The following is a 15,812-nucleotide window of genomic DNA, read 5'->3' as shown; positions in this document are numbered from 1 at the left end:
TGAAAAAAAGCTAATCTGAAAGGGCTACATACTGTGTGATTCCAACTATATAACATTCCATAAAAGGCAAAACGTGAAGACAGCAAAAAAAAAAAAAAAAAAAAATCAGTGGTTGCCAGGGTTTAGAAGGGAGGGAGGGATAAATGTGCAGAGCACAGAGAATTTTTAGGGCAGTGAAAATACTTCGTATGCTACTATAATGGTGGAAACATGTCATTATACATTTGTCCAAACCCAAAGAATGTCCACCACTAAGAGTGAACCCTCAACTATGGACTTTGGGTGGTAATGTGTGGGACAGGAGGTATATGAAAAATGTCTGTACCTTCCTCCCAATTTTGCTGTGAACTTAAAACTGCTCTAAAAATGTCTTTTTTTAAAAAAGCTCTATGAACTAGTTGGTATTATAAACCTTAGGCCATTTCCAGTAAAAGTTACATATCAATGTTTATTAAATACTGAGTTAATAGCTGAATACGTCTTTCACATACAAATACATACATTTGCAGTTTTTAAAAGTCTTAATTCCATTAGTAACTGTGGTTTCATAGTTGCCAAATAACTGTAAGCTATGGATGTTGCACAAGACTATGACTTTAACCATTTCGTATCTATTTAAAGATTTCCAAAGCACACATTTGTCTTAATGCTTTCACACTATTTTTGCTCAACAAAAAGTTATTTTATGTTAATGGATATAAGAAGTATTAATAATATTTCAGTCAAGGCAAGAGAACCTGGTAAAGATCATTGCTAGAGACATGTTTAATGTTACCTGTAGCAGTACACTTGTTAAAGAAGTGATTAAGCAGTTACATAAAATTCTGATCATAACTTTGATTGATACCATGAAGGTATAATTCAGTGCCTAGATACTAACAACCTTATTTGTTTAAAAAAAAAAAAAAAGTGGTTTCAGTTGCATACATCCCAGACTAACTGAGCTGTATGATTTTTTTTCATTGTAAATAATAAGAAAAAGTAAATTGGCCTAGTACATATCACAAGTTCTTCTTTTTAAAAAATAATAGAAATATAAGGATGGAAATATATACCTTAAGATACAGACTTCTACTATAATAGACTACTGGAATAGGTACTATAACCTCCCACCAAAAATGCTAGACTAAAACAATTAAGAACTAAGTGAAGGCAGGAACCCACAGAGGTAAGTGGAACTCAAGCCAACTTGCTCTTTGAGGGCATTTGTACAACCTGGTTAAAAATTAGTTTAGTAAGTTGGAGTTTTTTTAAGTTTATAATCTTTTTTAAAATTATTTCAATAGGATTTTTGGGAAACAGGTAGTGTTAGGTTACATGAATAAGTTCTTTAGTGGTGATTTCTGGAATTTTGGTGCACCCATCACCCGAGCAGTATACACTGTACCCAATGTGTAGTCTTTCATCCCTCACTCCCCTCCCCAACCCCCAAAGTCCATTATATCATTCTTATGCCTTTGCATCTTCATAGTTTAGCTCCCACTTATAAGTGAGAATATGCAATATTTGGTTTTCCATTCCTAAGTTACTTCACTTATAATAATGGTTTCCAGTTCCATCCAGGTTGCTGCAAATGCCATTATTTTTTTCCTTTTTGTGGCTGAGTAGTAGTCCATGGTATATATATATACCACATTTTCTTTATCCACTCGGTGATTGATGGGCATTTGGGCTGGTTCTGTATATTTAGTAAGTTTAAAAACAAGAGATGGAAATATAAATGCAGTTTAAAAGGCAAGTGGATTGGTCTAAAAACAGATTGGACACATTTGAAGAAACACTTGAAATATATATCTGAAAAAATCAGCCAGAATACAATTGTTTTTAATGATTGTGTATATGTTTGTGTATATAAACCACAAGGGAGATCTGTAGGTACTGAAAATCACAACTGGAAAATGGCAACAAAGCTATAGAAACTGGAAAAACAATGACTTTTCTTAGATCCCTCAGAGAATGGAGGTCATAGGACAAACCACCACCTCAAAATTTAGAACAGACAAATACAGAGAAACAGCCAAGATCAGCTTACTGGGGAAAGATGCCACTGAAGGCAGGAAGACTAGGCAATTTTGATGAATTGCTGGAGGCTGAGCAAGGACTAGTTTCAGACTTAAAAACTCCCAGGGACCCAGTCTTAGTGGGGGTTTCCTGCAATTTCTTGGGTTTACCCCACAGAATTTCTAACTTCCAGAAACTCCACAAGATTCTTAGGGTGAAGAATTCCCTCCTTTTTCTGATAGAAGTAGGGGGAAGGTAAAAATTGGAAATATGTAGGAGAGTGTTCACAACAAAGGCCTGCACTGTAAGGAAAACTAATTCAACAGACCCTAATGTGACCTGGGGGGAAGGCAAATTGAGGATTCTGGCCCTGTCTTAGCCTTCTTGTCTCATTTCTGAAAATCACAGCCCAGGGTTTCAGACCCACTAAAAACAACTGAGATTTAATCATATAAATTATAAAATACTTCACCTCCCCCTCCCCAACACCTTACCACCATATAAACAGGGCTCCAGGATAAAATAACAGTGGATTACAACTGAGAGAGCTGCAAGACACAAGCTGTTTAAGGAGTTCTTAGGAAACCCAAAGACAACCGAAGAAAAAGTAAATAAAAACAAGGAAACTAGAGGAAACTGAAGCCTCTAGTACCTACAACTACAGCAAACATTAAATACAGCCTACCTCCTAGCCAGATTAGCATGAAACCTCACACTAAAAGTCAAATTACTTCAGTTTTGATATATCGTGTCCAGCTTTCAACAAAAAACCATAAGGCATGCTAAAATGCAAGAAAAAACCCACAGTCTGAAGAGACAAAACAAGCGTCAGAAGCAGTCCTCAGATATGACACAATATTTCAGTTATCAGATAGGGAATTTACAATACCTATGATTAGTAGGTTAAAGGCTCCAGTGGAAAAAGTAGACAACATGCAAGAAGTGATGTATGCAGAGAGATGGAAACTCTAAAAATAAATTGTAAGGAATGCTGTAAGGAAATGCAGAATGATGTTGATGGGCTCATCAGTAGACTGAGCACAGCCAAGCAAAGAGTCATTGAGCTTGAAGATAGGTCAAAGGAAACTCCCCCAAACTCAAATGCAATATGCTGAATCGAAAACAGTTATAAACATGGTAGACATTAATCCAGCTATATCAGTAATTACTGTAAATTTGAATGTTCTAAGTACACCGATCACCTATTTTTTAACTAGGAGGTGAAAATAAAGTTTGCCACCAGATGGTCACTAAAAAATTATTAGAGGGTATACTTAGGCTAAAGAAAAATAATCCTGGCCAGGAGTGGTGGCTCTCACCTGTAATCCCAACACTTTGGGAGGCTGAGGCAGGCGGATCACAGGGTCAAGAGATCAAGACCATCCTGGCTGACGTGGTAAAACCCCATCTCAACTAAAAATACAAAAATTAGCTGGGGATGGTAGTGTATGCCTGTAGTCCCAGCTACTCAGTAGGCTGAGGCAGGAGAATCGCTTGAACCTGGGACATGGAGGTGGCAGAGAGCCAAGATCGCGCCACTGCACTCCAGCCTGGTGACAGAGCGAGACTCCATCTCAGAAAAAGATAAATAAAAGTAATCCCATCTTTAAGAAGGACTGAAGAATAAGGAAAGTGGTAAATAATGTAGATACATTTAAACTGACATTTACTGTGTATATAAAATAACAGTAACAATTTGCTTGAGGGTTAAAAAACTTAGAACTAAAGTATGTTTAAGTTTCAAGGATGACAACTAGAAATAAGGTATGCAGGGTATGCAAAGTACCAAACCATCAGGGGGAAGAGAATACCTAAGAAAAACAATTCAAAAGAATGAAAGATGTGAGAGGAGGGAGAAAAATGCATAACAAGGGCATGAAAACAGGAAGTAACAGATAAGGTACAGTAGTACAGCTAAATTCAAACACAGCAGTACTTTCATTAAATGTAGAGATGGGGCCAGGTGCAGTGGCTCACACCTGTAATCCCAGCACTTTGGGAGGCTGAGGTGGGCAGATCACTTGAGGTGAGGAGTTCGAGACCAGCCTGACCAACATGGCGAAACCCCGACTCTACTAAAAATATAAAAAGTTAGCCAGGTATGCTGGTGCATGCCTGTTATCCCAGCTACTCGGGAGGCTGAGGCAAAAGAATCATTTGAACCTGGGAGGCGGAGGTTGCAGTAAGCCAAGATCGTGCCACTACTCTCCAGCCTGGGTGAGGGAGGAACACTGTCTCAAAAATAAAATAAATGTAGAGATGGACTGAATGCTCCAAGCTAATCTGACAGGATTTTAGAAATAATCCAAATTTATGCTATTTAAAAGGGCTATATCTGAATAAAGATACTGAAAGGCTGAAATAAAAGGATCAACTTTGCATAGTATAACATGGCAGACTTTTTCTGTAAAGGGCCAGATGGTAAATGTTAGCTTTGCACAGTCTCTGTCACAGCTACTAAACTCTGCCCTTGTGGCAGGAACATAGTCATTGACAATACTCAAATAGAACAGGTGTGGCTGTGTTCCAATAAAACTTTATTTACAAATACAGGCTGCAAGTAGGTTTTGGCCCATAGGACAAAGTTTGCTGGCCCCTATACTGACCAAAAGAAAACTGAAGGAGCTACGTTATTACCAAACAAAATAGATGTTAAGGCAAAATACTTATTAAAGCATTTGTTCACCAGGAAAAATAATTCTAAATATATAGTTTCAAATTACATAATACAAAAATTCATAGAACAAGAATACTTAGATAAATCTTGTAAAAATAGTGAGATTTTACTATACCTTTCTCACAAATTAATCAAGCAGACAAAAAAATAAGGATATGGATGTACATTTCATCTCTATTGGGTCAGTACTGAAGTGTGAGATCATTGGGACATATGTTGAGTGTGTGTTTAAATTTATTTTTAAAACTGCCAAATTTTTCCACAATTGTTAACATTTACCAGAAATGTATGAGACTTAAGATATGCTCTATATCCTCCTCAGTACTTGGTACTGTCAGCCTCTTTCATCATAGGTATACTGATGATTAAAGATACTAAGCATCTTTTCACGGGCTTATTGGCCACCTATATTTCTTATTTGGTATAATCTTTTGCCCATTTTTTAACTGAATTATTTATCTTCTTATTGGGTTTTAAGAATTATTCAAATATTCTCAATATAGCCCTTTGTTAAATATATGTTTTGCATATGTTTTCTTTCAGTAAGTGGATTACATTTACAATTTTCTTAACAGAAAATGTAGAGATGAGCAAAAGTATGTAATTCTGAAGAAAGCTTCATGTCTTTGTGTATTAAGAAAGTTTTGCTTAATCCAGGGTTAAAAAGATTTTCTACTATTTGTTTTCTTGTAGAAATTCTGTAGTTTCAGCTCACATGCTTAAGTATATGATGCAAGGTAAGGGACAAGGTTCATTTTTTCCCCAGAATCCGTATCTGGTTGCTCCAGAACTTGACTCTTTTCCCTATTGAGTTACTTGGCAATTTTATAGAAAATCAGTTGTTTGTATATGTGTGGGTCTACTTTTAGACTCTTGTCTTACCCAATGATCTGTATGCCTATATTCATATTGATAACATCCTGTCTTGATTACTATTGCATTACAGTAAATCTTAAAATCGGGTAATATGAATTCTCCCAATCTGTTGTTCTTTTCCAAACTGTTGTTTTGGATATTCTAGTTTCCTTGCATTTCCACTTTTTTTGGGGATATTCTAGGATATTCTAGCTTCCTTGCATTTCCACCTTTTTGTTTTGTTTTGTTTTTTTGAGATGGCCCAGGCTCCTGTTGCCCAGGCTGGAGTGCAGTGGCGTGATCTTGGCTCATTGCAGCCTCCCCAGTAGCTGGGATTGCAGGCACCCACCACCATGCCTGGTTAATTTTCGTATTTTTAGTAGAGATGGGGTTTCGCCATGTTGGCCAGGCTAGTCTCAAACCCTGACCTCAGGTGATCCACCCACCTCGGCCTCCCAAAGTGCTGGAATTACAGGCATGAGCCACCGCACCTGGTCTTCCACATATTTTTTAATTAGCTTGACAATTTCTACCAAAAAAAAAAGTATTTTGGGGCTGGGTGTAGTGGTTGCTGGGTGTGGTGGTTCATGCCTGTAATCCCACCACTTTGAGAGGCCAAGACAGGCAGATCGCTTAAGCCCAAGAGTTTGAGACCAGTCTGGGCAAAATGGCGAAACCCTGTCACTACAGAAAATACAAAAAATTAGCCAGGCATGGTAGCTCGTGCCTGTAGTCCCAGCTACCCAGGAGGCTGAGGTGGGAGGTCAAGGCTGCAGTGAGCCATGATCATACCAGTGCACTCTAGCCTGGGCAACAGAGTGAGACTCTGTCTCAAAAGCATAGTCTGATGGAATTTTTATTAGGATAGCCTTGAATCTATAGATCCATTTGAAAATAACATCATAAATTTCCAGTTTCCAGCAGGGCGCTATGGCTCACACCTGTAATCCCAGCACTTTGGGATGCCGAGGTGGGCAGATCATCAGGTCAGGAGTTCGAGACCAGCCTGACCAACATGGTGAAACCCTGTCTCTACTAAAAATACAAAAAAAATAGCCAGGCGTGGTGGCACAAGCCTGTAGTCCCAGCTACTCAGGAGGCTGAGGCAGGAGAATCGCTTGAACCTGGGAGGCAGAGGTTGCAGTGAGCCGAGATTGTGCCAGCCTGGGCAACAGAGTGAGGTTCCATCTCAAAAAAAAAAAATTCCATTGTTGAGAGAGAATAGGAATTCCAGCTTTGGAGGAGTGCGGAGACCATCAAATCCTCTTTCCAAAAAAAAATAACTATACTACTAAGCAGAGTATAGTTCCACAAATATTCTTCTGTAAAGAGACTCACAGTACATATTTGTCTTTGCAGGCCATATAGTCCCTGTTGCAATTCCTCAGTTCTACAGTTGTAACAGGAAAGCAGCTATATACAATATGTGAATGCTTGTGTTCTAATACAAATTTATTTGCAAAATCAGGAAAATGGCTTGAAATGGTTTAAGATCTATTTTTCTGACTAGATCATGGTATATAATCTTTTCCATATATATTTTGAATTTGGTTTGCTAATATTTTGTTGATCATTTTTATATCTCTCTTTATGAAGGATGTTGATCTACAGCTTTCTTTTCTTGTGATATATTTTTCTGGCTTTGTTACCAGGGTAGTACTAGCCTCTTAAAATGAGTTGGGAAGTATTCTCTGTTTTCTTAAAGAGTTTATAGAGTATTGATCTTATTTATTCTTTAAATATTTGATACATATCACCAGTGAAGCCATCTGGGTCTGGTGTTTTCTTTCAGGGAAAATTTTTAATTATTAATTAGATTTGCTTACTTGTTATATAGATCTATTCAGAATTTCTATTTTTCCTTGACTTTGTTTTGTAATTTGTGTGTTTCTATGAAATGAGCCATTTTGTCTGAGTTGTCTAACTTGGGCATAAAGTTGTTTGTAATCTAATCCTTTAAATTTTGTGGGATCCATAGTTTTGTGGGATCCATAGTGGTGTCCCCTCCATGATACATTTTGATAATTTGTGCCTGATCATCTTTTTTTCTTGGTCAGTCTACTTAGAAATTTATTTTGTTAGTCTTTACAAAGAACTAATTTTTAGTTTCATTGATTTTGTCCATTGTTTTTTGTTTTCTATGTCATTGATTATTTCTTTTTTTCTGCTTGCTTTTCATTTAATTTGTTCCTCTTTTTCTAGTTTAAGGTAGAAACTTCCATTATTAGTTGGAGACCTTATTTTCTTATATAGATGTTCAAAGCTAAAAATTTTTTATGTATTTTCATTCATTTTCTAATGTCCTTCATGATTTTTTTTTCATTGACCCATGTGTATTGCTTTAATTTTTACATATTTGGGGATTTTCTGTCTCTCTTCCTATTCATTTCTAATTTAATTCCATTGAGGTAGGAGATACATTGAATGACTCTAATAAGTTTTCTGAGACTTTTTTAGGCAGTTGCATATGGTCTATCCTGAGCGTTCCATGAGTGCTTAAAAAAAAAAACTTACACTGTGCTCTTGTTAAGTAGGGTTTTATGAACATCAGTTAGGTCAAGTGGATTGATAGAGTAGTTCAGGTTTTCTGTATCTTTGCTGATTTTCTGTCTAGTTGTGCTAGATGCCTACTACTTTGTCTACATCCTTGCTAGAGCTTGGTATGGTCTTTTTATTATCGCTATCCTAGAGAGTATGTAGTTGACCCTTGTGACATGCATGCATTTAATGACTGCCCATGTTCATAGCAGCATTATTCATAATAGCAGAAAAACTTTTATCATATGCTTTTGTGCCTCAAGATCATATCTTTCATTTTTAGTCTATTAATACGGTATAATATACTGTTTAATTTTTGAGTAATTGACTAGCCTTTCATTCCTCGGATAAATCCTATTTGGTTATGATATAATATCCTTTTTACATATAGCTGAATTCAGTGTACTAAAATTTTGGTATTTTTGCATCTAAATCCATGAGGGATATATTCTATAGCTTTGGTGTTATGATAATATGGTATTATTTCTTCCTTAAATGTCTGGTAAAACTCAGCAGCGAAGCCATCTTGGTTTGCTTGGAGCCTTTTTTGTAGAAAGGTTTTCAAGTACAAATTCATCAAATGTTTACTGATATTTGTTTATTCTTGAGTGGGCTTTGTTGGTTTACATCTTTGAAGGAATTTAACTGTTTCCTTCAAATGTTGAATTTATTGGTATAAAAGTTATTCATAATATTCTTCTAATGGTTCCAGTATCGCTAGTGTTATTCCCTTTCTTTCCGGACATTGGTATTTAATATATTCTTGCTTTTTTTATTTTTTAAAATCAGTCTGGCTAAAAGTTTTCAGTTTTACCGATGTTTTCATAGAACCAGCTTGGTCTTGATTTTGTTGTTGTTTATGCATGTTCTTAGTTATGCGTTTCTACTCTTTATCCTTTCCATTTTTCTTGTGTTTAGTTTACCAGTTTAGGGTAGAAGCATATATAATTGAGACCTTTCTTTTCTAATAAAAGCTCTTAATGCTGTAAATTTTCTAAGCACTGTCTTGATTGCATCCCACACATTTTGCTATGCTGTGTTTTCAGTACTAGAGATTTTAAAGTTTTTCTTATGATGCCTTATTTAATCCATAGCTTACTAAATGTCAAATTCCAAACATTTGGGTTTTTCTACAGATATGTTTGTTACTGACTTCTGTTTAAATCTCATTTTTGTCAGACAGCATTCATTGTATGATGTAATCCTAAGTGTATTCAGTCTTGTTTTATGTTCTAGATTAATGTTCTGTGTATACTTGAAAAGAATGCAGTTCTTGGGTAGACTGTTTCAGAAATGTCAAATTATTGATTCTGATACAAAGGTTTTTATAATTGTAGACTGTCTGCCAAATATCCCCTTGGAGGCAAACTCTCCCCCTCCCTTTTGAGAATCACTGATCCATTGTCGCCTTTTTGCTGGGACTAATTTAGCCTTGCTTCTGAGATGTGGCCCCTAGGTCTCTACTGAATTCCCTGCATATTTAATTAGATCTTTCTTTCCTCTATGGCCTCAAGGGATTTCACCCTAAGTATGCACGAATTTTTACTTTGTGTACCTCCTTAGTTTCCAGTAGTCTAACCCATAAATTAAAGCTGCTTTAGCCTCCCCAAACTTCAATCTCTTTCTCCTCAATCCAGCAAGATTGCTAGACTCTGGGTTCCCTTTCCCTGCTCTGCAGTATGATGATTACTTTGTATGATTACTTTCAAGCAAAAAGGCTTAGAATTAAGATTTCTTGCTCCTAGGCTAGGTATGGCTTACCATCTTTGTTTCTCTTTTCCTAGAGATCATAATCATGTATTGCTTGTTTTCTAGTTTTCCAGTAGGAGGGGAATTCCAGGCTGTACTTACTTCCTGCAGCCAAAAGAGGATGTCATGTTAGTGATTTCAATACTAAAACATTAAACAAAAAATTTGAGATGGATGAAATTATTTTATATGCATATTGAATTGGGCTTCACCATAGTTATTTTTAGAATTAGGACTAACCAGCAGGGGTAAAAACTATAAGCAATCACTGTTTTACAATTTTGCAATAATTAGATTTTCTATAGTATAGTAATGTGTAAAATTAACCCACTGTTAACATAGAATGCCCTTATCACTCCTGATTATCACTCCTGATTAAGCGGTCTTCATTTCATGTTAATACTGGTATCTTAGAAGTGTCAAGTAATGCTTTACGGAATCAAACATTTTCATACATAGTCGTTAGTCTAATTCTAATCATCCAGTGAAAAAGAGCAGGAAAGATGCTCAAGGAGGTTATATTGAAGTCCACATGGCAAGTAAGAAATAAGTCACCACGCCCAGCCAAGAGGTCTTAACACCTGAAATCCCAGCACTTTGGGAGGCCGAGACAGGTGGAATTGCTTAAACCTGGGAGGTGGGAGGTGGAAGTTACAGTGAGCCGAGATCACACCACTGCACTCCAGCCTAGGCCACACAGCGAGACTCTGTCTTGGGCAAAAAACAAAAAAAAAACAAATTAAGACTTCTCAAAGCTCCTAAATCCATAGCTTTTCCTTTATACCAGCATCTTCTAAAAATGTCAGCAGCAGTGAAGTTTCCGTTTGGGAAATAATGCATTCCCTCTCTCTGGAGAGTGCATGGGAGTATCTCCAAGAAGTACTGAAATTCAGAAGTCTGCCTAATATGTATTAAACATTAAGCTTTTCTCAAACTTTGACCACCAAATCCTTTTTCTCCCTCTAACCATAGTTAACACAGAATCAGTGTTCCCAAGAGCACACTGTGAAAAATGTAGCACTCTACAAAAGTCCTAATCTCCACAGGATTCAGTGAAACCATGATTAACCCTCTGTTCCTTGTCCTTATTAGTACCATTTTTTGAAGAGTAATGTAATGTACCCCCCCAAAATTTTTTTTTTTTTTTTTTGAGACAGAGTCTTGCTGTGTCGCCCAGGCTGGAGTGCAGTGGCCAGATCTCAGTTCACTGCAAGCTCCGCCTCCCGGGTTTACGCCATTCTCCTGCCTCAGCCTCCCGAGTAGCTGGGACTACAGGCACCCGCCACCTCGCCCGGCTAGTTTTTTTTTTTTTTAGTAGAGATGGGGTTTCACCGTGTTAGCCAGGATGGTCTCGATCTCCTGACCTCGTGATCCACCCGTCTCAGCCTCCCAAAGTGCTGGGATTACAGGCTTGAGCCACTTCGCCCGGCCCCAAAATTTTTATTACCAGTTTCACTAACCAGAATCCATGTACCTAAGGAAGGACAGATATCTGCTCCCTATTAAGACATACCTATTAGCTACATTAAAAAAAAAAAAATGTATTGCATGGCGATTTTAAAGTTATAATTAACTGGTGATATCACAGATATTCTAAGATGTAATTGCTGGAATAAACACTGTAGTTGAAGCCTTCTATTTATCTCAATACCAGAATTAAACTAAAGTGCAGAATGGCAGACAAAGTTAACTAAAAATCACTGTATTATTTCATCTGGTCTTCCAAATAGCTTTGTGAGCTAGGGAGGAAGGTATCAGCATCAGTTCCATTTTATAGATGAGAAATCAAGTGATTTACTCAAGGTTAAGTCCTCTAATTCTTTGTTATCCTGCATTTTCTCTTGGCTGTAGTTTAATAATCCTGAGAAAATGCTTATATTTTAGGGTGCATTAAGAGTACACAGACAGTGTTAAGTGCCCGTCTTGCATGTATGAAAAGTTACAGCAAGAAATTTGGCTGGAAACGGTGGCTCACACCTATAATCCTAGCACTTTGGGAGGCTTAGGCAGGAGGACTGCTTGAGCCCAGGAGTTTAAGACCAGCCTGGGCAACATAGGGAGATCCTGTCTCTACAAAAATATTTAGCCAGACCCGGTGGCTTGTGCCTACAGTCCTAGCTACTCAGGAGGCTGAGGTGGGAGGATCACTTGAGCAAATGAGGTCAAGGCTCCAGTGAGCTATGATTATGCCACTGCACTCCAGCCTGGGTGACACAGTGAGAGAGACCCTATCTAAAAAAAAAAAAAAAAAGAAAAAAGAAAAAGAAAATCCTTTAATTGACTTCATCTTAACCTTTTAGTTCCTAAGGACGGTCTGAAGAGCCAAGAGCTATTTGATGAAATTAGAATGACCTACATCAAAGAGCTAGGAAAAGCCATTGTCAAGAGGGAAGGAAACTCCAGCCAGAACTGGCAGCGGTTTTATCAACTGACAAAACTCTTGGATTCTATGCATGAAGTAAGTGTCGAACATAAAACCAAATATAAGAATTTTCTGGGACAAAGTATATTTTGATTAGTGCATATAATTATATACCAACAGCACCCCCGCCCCATCCCCAGTTTGTGGATGTTGGTGATAGCTTCAGTTCAACTTATGGACTTCAGTTTTGTAGACATTTTTCCTAAGACCAATTATGAAATATCCTTTCATCTTATAAAATCACGATGTTATTATAGAATTGAATAACACTTTTTAAAAAGTATGATTAATCCATTAAATTAGAATAATGTACCCTTTCTATAGGTACCACAGCGGTTCATGAAATAATTCCATATAATTCTACATACAATCAAAGAAACTTGTACGGAAGTGCTTATTTTTCACCTGGGGAATTTCAGTGAGATTGGTATATTCTAGGCCAGATAATTTTTTCAAAATAGAGGACAAACAAACATGAGCTGTTCCCACTGACCAATTTTGAAGCCTAATCATTACTATATTTTCTCTTGCAGGTGGTTGAAAATCTTCTTAACTATTGCTTCCAAACATTTTTGGATAAGACCATGAGTATTGAATTCCCAGAGATGTTAGCTGAAATCATCACCAATCAGATACCAAAATATTCAAATGGAAATATCAAAAAACTTCTGTTTCATCAAAAGTGACTGCCTTAATAAGAATGGTTGCCTTAAAGAAAGTCGAATTAATAGCTTTTATTGTATAAACTATCAGTTTGTCCTGTAGAGGTTTTGTTGTTTTATTTTTTATTGTTTTCGTCTGTTGTTTTGTTTTAAATACGCACTACATGTGGTTTATAGAGGGCCAAGACTTGGCAACAGAAGCAACTGAGTCATCACTTTGCAGTGATGGGAGAGTAGACAGTGAAATTTCATTAGTTAGTATATCCCAGAAATTAGAAACCTTAATATGTGGACGTAATCTCCATAGTCAAAGAAGGATGGCACCTAAACCACCAGTGCCCAAAGTCTGTGTGATGAACTTTCTGCTCATACTTTTTCACAGTTGGCTGGATGAAATTTTCTAGACTTTCTGTTGGTGTATCCCCCCCTGTATAGTTAAGATAGCATTTTTGATTTATGCATGGAAACCTGAAAAAAAGTTTACAAGTGTATATCAGAAAAGGGAAGTTGTGCCTTTTATAGCTATTACTGTCTGGTTTTAACAATTTCCTTTATATTTAGTGAACTACGCTTGCTCATTTTTTCTTACATAATTTTTTATTCAAGTTATTGTACAGCTGTTTAAGATGGGCAGCTAGTTCGTAGCTTTCCCAAATAAACTCTAAACATTAATCTTCTGTGTGAAAATGGGTTGGTGCTTCTAACCTGATGGCACTTAGCTATCAGAAGACCACAAAATTGACTCAAATCTCCAGTATTCTTGTCAAAAAAAAGCTCACATTTTGTATATATCTGCTTCAGTGGAGAATTATATAGGTTGTGCAAATTCACCGTCCTAACTGGTATAGAGCACCTAGTCCAGGGACCTGCTGGGTAAACTGTGGATGATGGTTGCAAAAGACTGATTTAAAAATCACTACCAAGAGGCCCTGTCTGTACCTAATGCCCTATTTTTGCAAAGGCTATATGGCAAGAAAGCTGGTAAACTATTTGTCTTTCAGGACCTTTTGAAGTAGTTTGTATAACTTCTTAAAAGTTGTGATTCCAGATAACCAGCTGTAACACAGCTGAGAGAATTTTAATCAGAGCAAGTAATTCCTCTCACTAAACTTTACCCAAAAACTAAATCTCTAATATGGCAAAAATGGCTAGACACCCATTTTCACATTCCCATCTGTCACCAATTGGTTAATCTTTCCTGATGGTACAGGAAAGCTCAGCTACTGATTTTTGTGATTTAGAACTGTATGTCAGACATCCATGTTTGTAAAACTACACATCCCTAATGTGTGCCATAGAGTTTAACACAAGTCCTGTGAATTTCTTCACTGTTGAAAATTATTTTAAACAAAATAGAAGCTGTAGTAGCCCTTTCTGTGTGCACCTTACCAACTTTCTGTAAACTCAAAACTTAACATATTTACTAAGCCACAAGAAATTTGATTTCTATTCAAGGTGGCCAAATTATTTGTGTAATAGAAAACTGAAAATCTAATATTAAAAATATGGAACTTCTAATATATTTTTATATTTAGTTATAGTTTCAGATATATATCATATTGGTATTCACTAATCTGGGAAGGGAAGGGCTACTGCAGCTTTACATGCAATTTATTAAAATGATTGTAAAATAGCTTGTATAGTGTAAAATAAGAATGATTTTTAGATGAGATTGTTTTATCATGACATGTTATATATTTTTTGTAGGGGTCAAAGAAATGCTGATGGATAACCTATATGATTTATAGTTTGTACATGCATTCATACAGGCAGCGATGGTCTCAGAAACCAAACAATTTGCTCTAGGGGAAGAGGGAGATGGAGACTGGTCCTGTGTGCAGTGAAGGTTGCTGAGGCTCTGACCCAATGAGATTACAGAGGAAGTTACCCTCTGCCTCCCATTCTGACCACCCTTCTCATTCCAACAGTGAGTCTGTCAGTGCAGGTTTAGTTTACTCAATCTCCCCTTGCACTAAAGTATGTAAACAGGAGACAGGAAAGTGGTGCTTACATACTTAAAGGCACCATCTAATAGCGGGTTACTTTCACATACAGGCCTCCCCCAGCAGTTGAATGACAACAGAAGTTTGGCAATAGTTTGCATAGAGGTACCAGCAATATGTAAATAGTGCAGAATCTCATAGGTTGCCAATAATACACTAATTCCTTTCTATCCTACAACAAGAGTTTATTTCCAAATAAAATGAGGACATGTTTTTGTTTTCTTTGAATGCTTTTTGAATGTTATTTGTTATTTTCAGTATTTTGGAGAAATTATTTAATAAAAAACAATCATTTGCTTTTTGAATGCTCTCTAAAAGGGAATGTAATATTTTAAGATGGTTTGTAACCCAGCTGGATAAATTTTTGGTGCCTAAGAAAACTGCTTGAATATTTTTATCAATGACAGTGTTAAGTTTCTCATTCATTTATAGAACGTTATGTGGTTAAAACCAGAAAGCACATCTCACACATTAATCTGATTTTCGTCCCAACAATCTTGGCGCTCAAAAAATAGAACTCAATGAAAAAAAGATTATGTGTACTTTGCTGTCAATAATAAGTCAACTGATATTCATCAACAACTATAGGAGGCTTTTCATTAAATGGGAAAAGAAGCTGTGCCCTTTTAGAATACATGGGGGAAAAGAAAGTCATCTTAATTATGTTTAACTAGGGACTTAAGTGCTACAGGGTGGTGCTGTTTGAAAGCAGCTTTATTTCCTATGTATGTGTTATCTGGTTATCCCAACCCAAACTATTGAAGTTTGTAGTAACTTCAGTGAGGGTTGGTTACTCACAACAAATCCTGAAAAGTATTTTTAATTACTGGTGTAAAAAAGTGACCTCCTCAGTGTTTGTAGGCATTCTGTGGGATACTATACAGGCAGAACTGAGGCACTTGGAA

The 15,812-nt window shown here is 36.7% G+C and overlaps 1 protein-coding gene across 8 annotated transcripts in view; it reads left to right on the top strand.

The window, feature by feature from the left end:
• The window catches only part of NR3C1 (nuclear receptor subfamily 3 group C member 1), a 152,697-nt gene extending 137,562 nt beyond the window's left edge, over positions 1 to 15,135 (top strand). For 6 of the 8 annotated variants that reach the window (XM_031666510.1, XM_031666506.1, XM_031666505.1 and 3 more), the window contains 2 exons: positions 12,121 to 12,278; positions 12,776 to 13,677. In XM_031666510.1, coding sequence (XP_031522370.1) covers positions 12,121 to 12,278; positions 12,776 to 12,928 — 311 coding nt within the window. In that variant the 3' untranslated portion in view covers positions 12,929 to 13,677. Of the gene's footprint in view, positions 1 to 12,120; positions 12,279 to 12,775 lie in introns of all 8 variants that reach the window. The other 2 variants (XM_031666512.1, XM_031666511.1) reach the window with 1 other exon arrangement.
• Positions 15,136 to 15,812: the final 677 nt, after the last annotated feature.

The sequence above is a fragment of the Papio anubis genome, chromosome 5 (genome assembly GCF_008728515.1).
Source record: "Papio anubis isolate 15944 chromosome 5, Panubis1.0, whole genome shotgun sequence".
NCBI classification, from domain to species: Eukaryota; Metazoa; Chordata; class Mammalia; order Primates; family Cercopithecidae; genus Papio; species Papio anubis.
Note: the sequence above shows the minus strand (reverse complement) of the source record. Positions and strands in the feature narration are given on the sequence as shown.